At 57.2% G+C, this 13,952-nt stretch overlaps 1 protein-coding gene across 5 annotated transcripts in view; it reads right to left on the reverse strand.

Moving 5' to 3' along the window:
• Positions 1-5,228: 5,228 nt before the first annotated feature.
• ARHGEF10 (Rho guanine nucleotide exchange factor 10) overlaps positions 5,229-13,952 on the reverse strand; it is an 80,801-nt gene continuing 72,077 nt past the window's right edge. For all 5 annotated transcript variants that reach the window (XM_073219241.1, XM_073219240.1, XM_073219238.1 and 2 more), the window contains 4 exons: positions 13,537-13,679; positions 12,256-12,430; positions 8,823-8,945; positions 5,229-6,985 (listed from right to left, as the gene is read on the reverse strand). In XM_073219241.1, coding sequence (XP_073075342.1) covers positions 6,501-6,985; positions 8,823-8,945; positions 12,256-12,430; positions 13,537-13,679 — 926 coding nt within the window. In that variant the 3' untranslated portion in view covers positions 5,229-6,500. The remainder of the gene's footprint in view (positions 6,986-8,822; positions 8,946-12,255; positions 12,431-13,536; positions 13,680-13,952) is intronic.

A 13,952-nucleotide genomic window follows, 5' to 3' on the forward strand; every position in this document is an offset into this window, starting at 1 on the left:
CCACCTGCATCTCCGGACTTCTGGCTGCCAGAGCTGGGAGAGCATAAATGTCTGTCATCAAAGCCCCAAGTGTGCATTCTGCCACGGCCACCCTGGGAACAGACACAGAGGTTTTGTGTGTTCTCTACAAGGAGCACTTTTCAAACTGTCTGTTGTCATCAATCAGTTCATTTTTTAAAAATTTCAATCCATTATGGACTGACCTTTTCAAGATACTGTAAAACTGAATTGCTAGAGAAAGAACATTTTTAAATGACATATAAAATTCAAAAGCCATCTCCTTAGTGGTAACCCGGCATAAACCAGTCTGTCAACCTGCTACGCGGTTTCGCATGCTGCTCAGTCAGGACTGGCTGGAGGTCTGTGGAGGGCAGTGGCCCACAGGCTCCTGGAGCTGACCGTGCGGCTGGCCTGTCCTCGAGAAGGCCACAGCGCCCGGTGGGTGCAGGCGGGCCCTCCCCGGCCCCTGCGTTTCCAGACCAGGTAGGACTGTGGAATTAGGCAATGCATTTGTGAAAAATTAGTCTGGGAGAGGGGGCGAAATGTCTGAAAACGCACTGAACTATTCCCAATAAATACACGGGGAGATGTCAGCTGCCAGGAGAACCTTTTTGTCTCTACCAGACGCATCTGTCCTGCTGCGCTCTGGGACTCGGGAGTGCCAGGAAGGCGCGTTTGGAGACACTACATCCCCCGTGATGGCCTCCGTATTGAGCCCAGCCATCGGGGAGGGGGTGGTGCTCCTGACCTCGTGTTTACAGCGGTGCTGGGCCACTCCCAGGGTGCGGGTGGGCAGTGCCCCTGGCTGGTATTTGCGCCGCACCCTGCCTTAGCTCAGGCTGCCCTGGGGAAGCTCCACAGATACCTTCCCTCTTCCTCAGGGTTCTGGAGGCCAGGAGGCCCGTGATCTGGGTGCCTGTCTGGCTGCGTCCCGGTTGGAGGGCTCTTCCTGGCCTGTGGTCGGCACCTGCCCACTGCACCCACACAGGCAGAGCAGCTCAAGCCTCTGCCCACCAGGCCTGGGGGCCATCTCGGGGGCCATCACTGCCCCAAGGCCCCACCCGCAAACACCACCCCCAGGGGCTGGGCTTCAACCCATGGATTCGGGCCATGCATGCCTGGGAAACGAGAGGCAGCCACCGCTACCTCATTGTTCTCTTTGTGGTGCCTTTTCTTTATTTCCCCTTGAAAGTAGATTGTCTTGCATTTGTAACTGGAAGGAAAAAGTACACATGATCGCTCTGGACAAGTGTGTGCGAAGCAACTGCGTGTGCCGCCTCCTGCGGTCGCCCCTGCCCACAGCTGCCTCTCCACCCACCTGGCCGCTCCTGGAGGTGGTCTGTCCCTGTGGGCGTAAGAGGTCGCTTTTCACTCCAGGTCTGTCGTTCTGTGCTGCTGGGACGAACCGCCCTAAATCAGAGCTTAAAGCAGCACAGACTCACTGCAGTTCTGTAGGTCAGAGTCCAGCACTGAGCTAAACTCTGGTGTCGGCAGGGCCGGTCCCTTCTGGAGGTTCCAGGGAGACCCCCTGGCCTTGCTTTCCCCGCTCCTGGGGGTGCTCCTGGCTTGCTGCTGTCCTCCATCACAGAGCCAGCAGTATGGCACCTTCAGCCCCCTCCCACCCTCCGTCTCCCTTTCTGACCTGTTTCTATCCTCACGTCTCCACCTCTGTCCCTGCTACTTCGTCTTACAAGGGCCCCTGTGGTGACACTGGCCGGCCCAGACAGTCCAGGGTCATCTTCCATCTCAAGACCCCTAACGAGTGACACCTGCAAAGTCCCTTTTCCGTCATAAGGTGACGTCTTCCCACACCCGGGAACTGGGGCGTGGACCACTTGGGGCCACCATTCAGTGCCCGCAGAGTCACTGAGGCCACTGCCTTCCTCCAGTCTGTGCCTCCACCACCCAGACAGACCTGGACCCGCAAGCACATGACACATGTTTGTCCAAAGAGCACAAATATCTGAGTAAGAACTGAGAAAATCACAGGATAGCAGAATAATCTTGGACGGCAGCCCACATGACAGGTCCAGAGGGAAGCTGTTAATAACCTGCTGAATGTGGACAGGACAGGCGGCCACCACCACCCGTGCTGGGCCTGTGTCCCCAGCCCCTCTCCCGGGTTTCCGAACGGAACTGTTCAGACTGCAGACTTGGACTCCCCACCCCAGGAGGGCAGCTGAGAACGGTGCTCTGGCCACCAACTTCCAGCAGCGAGATTTGTCCCGGGCTCAGCACCTCCTGGAGGCTCACAGACGGCCAGCCATGTCCCTGGGGTCCACGAAATCGAGCTAGCAGGCCTCTGTCCTTTGAGGAATTGACCCATGGAGTCCACTGTGCATCTTTGTGCAGAAGACCATTTGTGTGCGTCTGGATGTGCGTACATGGAACTTGCCTAAAATAAGGTGTTAGGATGTCCCTGGCCAGCAGGAGTTCCTCTCTCTGCTGAGATGAATCCAAATCCTCTCTAGGCTATAAATCAACCATTATATATTATCTTGCCCAAAGATAAATATAATGGTGTCTGAATATTGGCTGATTGCCACTGTGCAAACTTGTTGGTCCATACAAAAGGCTCCATTTCATGACCTGAACAAAGTATTTTTATATTCAAATTAGAATAGCAGTGCTAAACCAGACAGACGGACATCCGTGCAGGACACCTGAGAACAGAGCAGGAGAAACATGTGTTGACACCAAGAAAGAAGTCATGCAGCTGATTTTCAGTGGAGTAGAATGGAATGAAATGAACTGGTTCTCTAATAGGAACCTGGGTGTCCAGCTGTCGCTCCTGCGGGTGTCTAGCTGTCCTAGCTGCGTCCCTGGCCCCCACACCCTCCACACTCCCCACATGACAGTGTCTCCAGAGGTTGCCAAATATCCCTGGCAGGAGAGCAAATCACCCCTGGATGAGAACCACTGAACTAGGGACAGAACAGTAATCCCGTAAGTTAGGCACCAAAAAAGAGGCAAGCACTTATTTTTTGATGAGCAGAAAAAAATTAAAATGATTCCTCCGTTACTTACTTAGCCGGAGCCACACACGGTGCTGCCTCTGCAGCTCCTCGCCGTCCATGGCTGGGGGCGGCTCACACTGCTGCGTCCTCTTCCCCGGTTACCCTGAGCTCTGTGTTCAAATGTTGTATCCCAGGCGACTTACCCAAGCAGGGCTGGCGGGGACCCAGGTCACGCGACCGAAAGCACACGCCTTCCGCCCCTGCATCTCAGGTGGGCCGAGTCCCCGCTCCCCTCGGGCCCTGGGCTTTTGCCATCAGCCCGGGTGGCATTCTAGAACATGAAACACAGCGTCACCCACGGTCAGCAGCTCTACAGGGCTCAGCTGCAGACCCTCCAGACAGGGCGGTCTGTGTGAGCCAGGGCTTGTGGAAACTCTGCAGACCTTACGTGGTGGCAGCCCACAGGGCCCTGTCACTGGCAATGTGCCACCGTCACTGTGGAAAAGCTTGTGGACAGCACGAACTCACCGGCTCTGCGTGGTGTCCACGTCCAGGCCTCTGTTTGCTTGATGCCCTGGCCGGGTCCAGAGGCGCCGTTACACATGCCAGCCACGCCTCGCCTCCCTCCACCCCTGTGGTTCCCACCCATCACCCTGACTCTGGTGGCTCCTGGCTGTGGGCTGGCACCACATGAGGGCTCAGCGCACCTGACAGCCGGCCTCACTGCCCCCCACCCTGGCTGAGTCACCTGTGTCAAGGTCCCTTGACTCCGAGCCACAGCGTCCTCACCCGCAGAACGGGAGGCCAGCCACCACCATGGTTGTCTTAAAAGACCTCGCGGCTGGCACCCCAGCAGCCTTCAGGCCTGGACCCTGCAGTGTGGGTGAGGAGACCCCTCCAGCGGCCAGTGGCCCCCAGGGGTTGCCAGCTCCTGGGCTTTGGGGGCTTGGCAGTGGCAGGCTCTCAGCCCTCGGGGCAGAGGAAGGGACGCCAGTGCCAATTCCCGCCTCGGCTCTGCCATCGGCTGACTCAGCTGCAGACTCGGCACATCCTGGGCAGAAACAAGACAGTGAGGGGGAGCCGCGACCCCGTGGCAGGGACCGACGTGGTGTCTGGGCCCAGGGGGGCTGCAGGAGGTCCCTTCTCCCCCAGAGCTCTCAGACACCACAAATTCCCCAACTGCTCCCCAGAGGCAGTTCTTTCCCAGGCTCCTTGGAGAGCACAGGAGAGCAGAGGGTGGCCAGACCCAGGCCCAGGGGCTGCCAGCTGCCACCACATGGTGGACACAGAACGGACAGGCTGAACAGCCCCGCTGGCTAGTGTTGGGGGCAGTGTGTACGTGGGGCCAGATGCCCGATGGGAGAGGAGATGGTGGGGCACGCCTGGGTGGGGCTGATGGCAAGAGACACATGCACATTCACGCTCACACACATGTACATGCACCCTCCCCGCTCTGAGCCAATCACCTCCCAACACTGTCACTTCAGGAGTTAGGATTCCAATATGGATGGGCTCACGTGTCATCCACCGTGCTGGCCAAAACTCACCCAGCCTGTGGTTTGGTGTCTGTACCAGGAAGCTCCAGGATGCCCAGTGCCAACCCCAGGTCAAGGCACGTGGACCCGCCAGCTCAGGCCAGGGCCCTGGAACCGGGAGTGAGGGTGTGGAGCTTGGCCTCCCAGCCCGCCAGGCAGACCCTCAGCAGGGCCGGGCCCGGGAATTACTCCCCTACTAGGAGGGCCAGCGGCCACTGAACAGCTGGTTAGAGCCCAGCAGGGCCGCGCTCACTCCTGCAGGGCCTGGGAAGTCACCCCATGCAAGCACATCTGTGGCCTCTAAGTGCAGCTGCCTGCAGGGCCTTGACGATGCTGATGTCCCTCCTTCTGCTGCAGGTCTGTGTCCCAGGAACCTGGGGTGTGGATGAGTGGCTACTCCTGCCCCCAGCCTCCCCACCAAGAGTCCGTCCTGCTCCCACAGAGCCCAGGCCTCCCAGGGGCTGGACGTACTGGGTGGCTGCAGCAGCCCCAAGCAGCCCCTCAGCTCTCACCAGCTGCAGCCCGGCCACTGCCCTCAGGTCCCAGCAAACGAGGCATCCATCTGCTCTGACCACCCGACCCCTGCAGGTTTCTTAAATTCAAGGCCTTCTTTTCCTTACATCGCTACCACCTCCGGAATGAGGCCAACTCCCAAAGCAGACAGTGGAGCTGAACTTGACAGGCCCCATCAGACATCCCCCTACCCTCCGGAGCCACTGCCCCCTACTCGTAATACTGTGTTTAAATAAAAATACTTTATTTATGAAATATGAGGGCAGCTAACAGTTTAAGAAAGCATGGGGAGGTAGGACTCACCCGGGGCTGGGATATCTATGCAGCTTGGAAAACATTTGGCTAAATCATAAAATTAGCAGTTTTAGTCATTTATAAAGTGCTGAAAAATGTATTTCCGGTGAATGCCTGCATCAGGTTTTTGCTTTTATCCAGCCAGTGAGTAGAACATCGAAACATGAACACACTGGTCATGACAGGAGGCACGGATGACTCGCACAGCTGGCTCTATGCATCAGAGTACAAGCTTGCAAGTTTGCAGAAGACACGGCTGAGTGACAGGTTGTGCCGGTCCTGTGTCACCTCCCTTGGCCTGTGTCCCCCTACCAGCAATGGGGCACCCACACTGCGGAGCACCAGGAGTCGTTTGGAAGGCATGTCAAAAACAGTGCTCTGGTCAGACAGCGCTCCGGAAGATACTGATGGAAGAATCCACCAAGACACTTTCTGTGCCGTCCCTACAAAGCTGAAGCATACACATTCCTGACACAGACATTAAGGCTACTTACTCTGAGAAGGGAAGATATTTTGGCCTTGACACTTGAGTGTAAATATTCACAGGTATTGAGCATTTTGGTTCAAAGCAAACATTATTTGTGAAATGTTACAAGTAATATATTGACTAAAACATTAACTGTTAATGTTTTAATAGAAAAAGGCCATATAAAAATACTACCTTGTTAAAATATACACTACACACATTATACCACTTTGGAAAACCCAGATGCACTTCAGAAAGCAAATACCACCACCTGGACTGGTATGTTTACCTGGCTTTCTTCATTGTTACAATTTCTATCCTGGAATTAAAAGATATACAATATAAATAGAAGCAGTGAGTCTGAATCAAGTAAAATTGTTTTAAGAATCATTAATAAATTTCCTACACTACTGAATATGACCTATTTTTTCTCACAAATTCTTAGTCTGCAGATTCTCAGCAAGCGGTACAGGAGCGTGCCCACGGCACGCCCGTTCACGCAGATGGCAACGGAGGTCGCAGAGAGCTTCAAGCCCGGGGCTTCAGGCCCCGCCAACGTGCTTCCATATCACGCCCTCCCCGGAGCATGTGTCCCCTACTGTGCTCAGGACAGAAGGAGCCGAATGGTAGGAGCACGCACCGCTGCGACATTGCACGTTTCTTCCCCAAACACGGTTTTGGACTTTTCCCGAACTGTGTAGACGCGGCCTGAATCGCTCAGGTCGGCCGAGGGACTCATACGTTCAGCAGCGGGATCTGCCAGACCATGATGGAGGAGGCCAGCTCCTCCGGGCGCTGCGGCCTGGCCTTCCTGCTCACCCGCCGGTGGCCCTGGCCCCCGCACGCCACCAGCACAGAGCTGGCCTTCGCCCTGCGGGCTCGCCGGCCCCTGCCTGGCGGGACATCAGGGTGCCGCAGGAGGTCGTGGGTGGCGCTCCCCTCCGACCTGGGCTCCAGGGAGCTGGAGCCCTGCACTGGTATCAGGGACCCCGATGAGGACGAGCCCTGTGAGCCCCTGAGCTGGGTGGCGGGGCCCCCCTGACTCGCGCAGGGCCCGGCTCCCTCACGGGGGAGCGCCGCCTTATCGTCTCCATCCGGGGGGTCTGCGCCGGGCGCTGGGCTGTCCCTGGGCTTGTCCTGGTCGGTCCTGAGGATGGCTGTGGCTGTGACCAGGAACTTGACAGGCCCGTGGTGCGCGTGGTAGGAGACCATGCCTCTTCCTGGAAGGAACCGCCCGGAAGCCTGTCAGTGGACGTGCCCGGTGGGCACCCCGTGGTGCCCAGCGCCTCCCGCCTCCCACAGGACGGGACCGCAGACAAAGCTCCCACACGAGCGACAGGGAAGTGAGAACTGCTCCATGATCGCAGCCTCACGGGCTTTTAGTTAATTCCAAGAAAGCTTAGGAAACGACGGGCTGACATGTGACCCCAGGTCCTCATCGGCAGCACCTCGGCTCTAAGAGGCCCACCATACTTGTAAAGTATTAAAATGGCTCTTTTCCTGTTCTCTGCTTAAATGCATTCTCACGGGCTCTTAGGAAATATATTAATTTTCCTAAATCTTGATTCAAAAAGTTGAATGCCTGAAAGATGTTTAGTTTGGGAACAAGATGCCTAAACTGCCAGTGGCTTCCCACCATTTTTCATTACAAAGGAGCTCTGTGGTTTAGAATGAATTAGTTTGTGGTTTTAATTAACGTGGCAACTTACTTTTCAGTAAAGTGATGTGAATTGAGTTTTAAAATCATCCCCTGACCCATGAGCACATGGGAGAAACTACCTTTGGGTCTTTATAAAACCCAGGTGCCCCAGAATGCCCGGACCCCGATGTCGGGTCACAGGGAGCCCCAGAATGCCTGGACCCCGATGTCGGGTCACAGGGGTGTGGCGTGGCTGTGGGAAGCATGCGCCCTCCTCACAAACGCTCTGGGGCTGAACAAGGCCCTGCGCTCACCTTCCCACTTTGGCCAAAGCAAACTACATTACAGGATTCTCTGGCCACGGCGAGAGGCCCTGCTGCCAGAGGTGCTGCTGGTCAGGGGCAGGCGCGGCTGTGGAGGGGAGATCAGCCCCACAGTCCGGGAAGACACGGCAGCATCGCCGGGGAGGGCGGACCTGTGTGCCTCCCACACACCAGAGATGCGCCCCCTGGACACACCCCCAGAGGGGCTGGCGCCGCTGGGGAGGGAAGAGCGCCTGAAGATGTGGGCAGGTATTCTGTGCCGACATCAGGAAGCAGGTGCAGAGACAGAAGGTCTACAGACATTTCGGTGGGTTTCCCACAAATCCTTTCCTCTCAGAGTTCTTGCCCCATGTAGCTGGTATCATGGAATCAGTAAGATCTCAGTTCACTTAACTTACGGACGTAACAGTGCTCCGTACTAGTCAGAGTTCTCCATGAACATCACTGCTACTGGCTGCATTATATTCCAAAATGGCAATAAGACCATTTTCTCAAACATTTCCCTACCCTTAATTTTGAACATTTGTTTCCCGCTTTGTGCTACTGAAACCTGAATGCCACGAAAATATCATTCTGTACTGTGCTTTCTTCACAGGTGTGGCTGCCTCCCACAGCCAGATCCTGAAATGGAAATGCTGATTCCGGGCACATAAGCACGTTCAGGCTCAAGGTCCATAAGGCCAAACCTCTTTCTGAAAAGGCCACGCCACCTTAACTCGTGCCAACAGTGCAGAAAAGCCCAGGGGGGCCTTTTCAGGTGCCAGGCTTCCCACTTTGCTATATAAAGTATTAAAAACATCCACTTTCATTGAGCAAAATTATCTAAGGACAGAAACTAATAGGGAACAATAATGGTAACATAAAACACGTTTTGGGGTAAGACTCTCCCTGGGCCACTAACATAAGCAGCAAGAAAACAAAAGCATGAATGGGTGGTTCAAATTAGCAGGCACCGTCTGTGTGGTACACTAAGAAAAGAAAAACCCTCCACACAGTTCAAGCAGGTCCTGGGATGGTGATGCATGACAGAGCTCGGCGGGCTCACAGGACTGGCAGGGCCCAGGCACAGGCCCGCAGGGTGGGGGGTGGACTCACCAGTCACCTTGGGGACGCCCTGCAGGCGGGGCACAGGCAGGGCCACCACAACGCCCAGGCTGGTGCCAACCATCAGCAGGCCATGGCAGACGAGCAGGCTGGTCACACAGAGCCGCTGGTGCCCTGGGCAGAGAGAGAGAGGTGGCCTTGCACGGTGCCACGCTGGCTGGGCTCAGACCTGCCAGACTGCACAGCGGGTCCTGCCGTCACCTGTGACCCCGCATCTGCCCAGGTTGGGATATTCTGTGTGGGGCACCGGCCACATCTTCCAGGAGAACATGACTGGAGCCCCGCAGTCTCTGGGCTGCTGTGCCCATGCCAAGGGCCCTCCCCGCCATGTCCACGGGGGCAGGACAGACATGGGGACAAAGGGCACAGGTAGCTCCAGGCTTTAAATGGGGTAGGAACACTTAGAGGGACCATCCCCGCCTCGGCCGCTGCCCAGTGCTGCCCCCAGACCACAGGAAGGCCAGCTCTGGTCAGCAGTGCGGCCCCAGGGCTGAGACATATCAAGGAAAGGCCCCCAGCTTTACACAAGTATCTGCCAAAAACACAACAGAGGGAGTGGGTGAAGGGCACACCAGCCTTCAAAGTGTGGTGGGGACCCTACACAGGAGGCGCCTCTGCTTGCCCCAGAGCAGACGCGACCAAAGGAGGTGGGCAAGGCCGGTGCTGGGTGCCCCGGGACCCAGGATGGCGGCCGGAGCCGGGGGGCACGAGACCCACCCCCTGCTCTTGCTGCTTCCATGTAAGTGATCTCGGGTCCGGTGTCACTGGCCGAACTCCCTCCCCATGTGGTCAGTGGTATCTACAAGTGACACCGAGTTTTTAAAAACCCAAACTTCGCCTATTTGTTTTGGCTCCCGGGAGGTGATGCATTCACTCAGCGAGACACAGAAAGGCCACTTAGCCTCAAGTCTGAGCTGCTTCCTGTCAAAATCCCTGCCTGTGAAAGCTCGGCACCGAGCAGAGAACGGGACGCGCCCAGCGTGGGGCCAGAGGCCCGCCGGGAGAACGCGGCCTGGAGGGGCTCCTATGACCCTGCAGCCGAACATCAGCCCCGCGTGGCCGAGGCGCCCGACTGGCGGCTCTGCGGTGTGTGCCGGGGAAAGGCCTCCCGGGCCCGGCTGCGGGGGACAGTGTGCCAAGGGCTCAGAGAGGCGGACAGACTCAGGTTTCACTGACTCAACAATAAAGGTGTGAGTCACAGTATGATGGTTTTTTGTTCTGTTCTGTTCTTTCTGTTTTTGGAAGTCCCCATCCCTCGGCCCTGCTGGGATCCGATGTGCCAGTGACAGCACACGGGGGCGATCCACGCATTACTGCCACACCACACCACAAGACCCTCCTGGGAGCCGCCGCGAGCACATGCTGAATGGCGGTCCCGTCGCCAGCGAGCACGGTGCTGCGGCCTCCAGGGAGGTGCTGGCTGGCCCCGAGGGAAGTGTCCAGTGGGCGACCCCGGCCCACACCCTCCCATTCAGTGTGCCCACATGCAGTGTGAACATGCAGAAGACAGCGAAGTGACGCTGATCAACAAGCCTCCGGCCTGCGGATTCGGGAACAATGGGAAGAAAGGACTCTTTGGCCTTCCTGTCCTCTAAATCCCAAAATGCCAAGGAAGTCAAACTGATTTCAGATTTCACTTTTCCAGGGATGGTATTCGAGGACCACTGTCCGAGAGGACCTGAATTCTACTCTAAATTTCCCAGCCTTCTCCTAGCCCACCAAGCCATGGGGGCAAAGACCTGCAGGTAAGCACAGAATGCCCCCAAGTATTGGTGAACTTAGATGCATTTCAAATGTGATACCCATGTGCAAGAGGGCACAGGCCGACTGAAGGCACCCCGCCCACTCTGCATGGGACTCAGGGCTTGCTCTCCCTGGAAAAGAGGCCCAGTAATTTGCACAGGAATAAAGTCAAGACAGAGGCCTGTGGGGGAGGGGCAGAGGGAGTGAGGCCGGCAGAGATAGGCCCCGGCGGGTGCGGGCATCAGGCCCCTGTGCCAGGTGCCACAGCCCCCCTCTCTGCAGAGAGCCCACGTGGATCTGTGGTCACCAACCATGCACAAGGAACAAACAACGGGGTGCTAACTGGAGGCTGTCAAAGCAGCCAGGAAGGCCGCCACCAGCAATGTGGGGAGGGCCTCCCGCAAGGCCTTTAGAGGCAGGAAGAAGGGCGGCAGCATCGCCACTGGGGGCCGAGGGTCCCGGTCCCTTGGCACTGCTGGGGCTGGCCTGTGAGGACTCAGGAACCACCTTGGGGCGGGCGGCCTGGGGGCAGCAGGGCTGGGGCCCACCGCAGCTCCATCACCTCCCCTCCTGGATGGACTTGTGAGTGTGCAGCCACACACTGGCAGGAGGGGTGTGCACACTGGGCCTGGCCTCTTCCCAACCACCACGACAGATCACGGCTGCAAAGGTGTCCACCAGCACCAGCAACAGAGGACACAAGTCCCCCGAGGGCGTGGACACGGGAGGCCCAAACCACAGTGGTTTCCTGAAGGTAAGTGTCTACGTCAGGGAAGGCTCTGTGCTCCCGCAGACAGAACCACCGTACAGCGTTGCAGGCGTGCTCTGTGCCGTGAGCCCCAGAGTCCCCTCCACACACACACACACACACACACATGTGCGCTCACGGTGACCAGGAGGTGGTAGGGGTGTCATCCGGCCTGACCGTGGTGGACCCTTCACCATGTATGTGTTATCAAACTCTATATATGTATTAAATACAGACATTTACACATCAGTGATATCTCAGTAAAGATGTTAAAAAATAAAACAGAAGAACAGCTGTCACTCACCTTCCCAGATACAGGGGTCCTCAGTCACCCGGTGCCCCCGGGCTGGGCCTGGGCCGCTGGCCTCTGCTCCCCTCTCCCTCCCTCCCTGCCCACTTCACCCCCTCCCAGGACCAGTGTCTTCCCTGTCAAAGGCCAGCCCCTCTAGGACTCCCGAGCCTCAGCGTGCCATCAACGGTGAGCCTTCCTCCGGCACCTTCTGTGTGAGCTACAGACACCTGCACCAGTGCCGCCGGCCGCCAGCTAGCGCCCAGCCACCAGAACAAGCACCTCCCACCTGCCCCACCTGGGTCCCACGACCTTTGAAGAATGGTTAAAAATAAATAAACAAATGTATGCCAGGTCCCCATCCAAATGTAATTTGTGTTGAACTTGTAAAGGATTTTGATGAGCTCATCTCACTGCTACACTGGCCCGGCTACTTCCTAAGGTTCCCCGCCTCACTGACCCGCAGGACACAAGCACTGTCAAGCGTATGAAGTCAGCAAACGGGCATCAGCTCTGGGCGCCTGGTCTCGCTCAGCCTTCGCTACTAACTCTCCCTGAGTGAAGAGCTCGCCCTCCACTTCCCGGTGCCCCCTGGCCCCAAAATACTGTGGGCAGGCTGCGCCCTCCTTCGCCAGCCCTGTTACCTGGCAGCAGGTGGTGCACAAGGGTGGCGATGTTGATGTCCTGGAGATGCCTCAGTGTCTCCGTGTGAAACAGGCGGAGCATGGACCCTGAGGTGAAGGCGATCCACACGCCCACGCCAGCAATGGCCATGTGTGAGACCACCATGCCTTCCTCCTGGTGGGCCTCCAGCTGGTTCTGGGAAGAAGGAGAGTGCGGTGTGTGGAGCATGGCATGTGCCAGGCTGCAGTCGTCAGGAGCGGCTCCCCGCCCGCATGCTGGGACCAGGCTGTGTGATCGTCCTGCCTGCAGAGGGCCACCTGCAGCCCCCGGAGTCCCTCACGGCACCCTTGCTGGCCTCTACTCCAAACCACGACACGCCGGGTAGGGGAGAAACATCCTAGCGGGAGGTAGCTCTATCCCTGCCTACACGCCAGGTGCCCAGAGGAGGAGCATGCTATAGTGAGCATGGAGCAGGTGGGCTCTGGAGACACCCCAGTGCTGACAGGGAGGCTGGGACAGGGTCGGGCTCCGGGTCACGCTGGCCCTGGTCCATTTCCGGCCCCTCCCACTCCCCGGTCTCGGCTCCATGGGAAGGGGGGCCCAAGGGCATGCCTGCCACACTGCCCAGCACCCTTGGGCCTGCACCAGCATGTCCCCCCACTTTGGGGCCCTGCCCCATTCAGCCCCAGAACATGGACAAGCCTCCTCACCCAGAGCTAAAAGGAAAAGGTTGGCGGGAGGAGGGGCTCTCAGCCAAGCTCTCACCAGCCCCTCTCCCCAGTCTGCAGGCTGCCCGGGCCCTGGTCTCGAGGCCCTACCGGCTTCCCCACCGCCTCTCCTGCAGAGGCCCCAGGGATCCCCTGACTGCCAGACCCAAAGGACACCCGTTTTCTCTGGAAGGTCTAGCAGGGCAAAGAGCTGGGGCTGACAGAAGGTCTGTCCCCGAGACGGCAGCCAGGCCCCAGCGTCCTTCAACGCACAACCAGTGTGCCGTCCTGACTTGAAATGCCACCTCGAACACAGGCTGATTTTCCAAGTGTCTTTGAAGACTGGCTGTAATGCTCACAGAGAATTTATTTCTTGAAGTGATGTCTGTTATTAATGAGCAGGTAAACTGTGAATGATCATTCCATGAAAAAGCGTCCTGCCACCTAGGTGGTGAGCTGAATTTTCTAGTAAATCTCATCTCTCTAAACTGAATCCAGAAGGCAGGGCTCTGTCTGGGTTCCCGCTGTGGAAGGTCATGGGGACCGGCTCTGAAATGCGCCTTTACGCACTGTGTAGCCGCCCACAGCACCCACCTCTACAGCATGAGTCTCCACACTGATGGCGAACGCCTGGCCTCCGGAGGCTGCCCACAACGTTTCTTCCGTCATCAGGAGGCTTCTCACGGGCAGGACGCCTAATTTGATGACTTTATGAGGTTCAGAATTCCAGGATCCATCTTAAAATAAAGTATTTCTTTTTATTTCCTTCAAATTCAGTCATCTGAGCACAGGGACTGGGGAAAGGACCACATATCACTTTAAATAAGACAACCAGATGTCACCTGTAATTTCAATGGTTACACTTGAGCCTGGTCTCTTCCCAGAAGCAGCACCATTTCCACAAGGCAACCTAACACAGTGACCGAGCGTGGAGCACCTCGGCCAGCAGGCTCTGTGCTGACCCCAGCTCAGCCGCGGGCACCTGTCCTGCACGCACAACACACCCTCAT

The sequence above is a fragment of the Manis javanica genome, chromosome 12, assembly GCF_040802235.1.
Source record: "Manis javanica isolate MJ-LG chromosome 12, MJ_LKY, whole genome shotgun sequence".
NCBI lineage: Eukaryota > Metazoa > Chordata > Mammalia > Pholidota > Manidae > Manis > Manis javanica.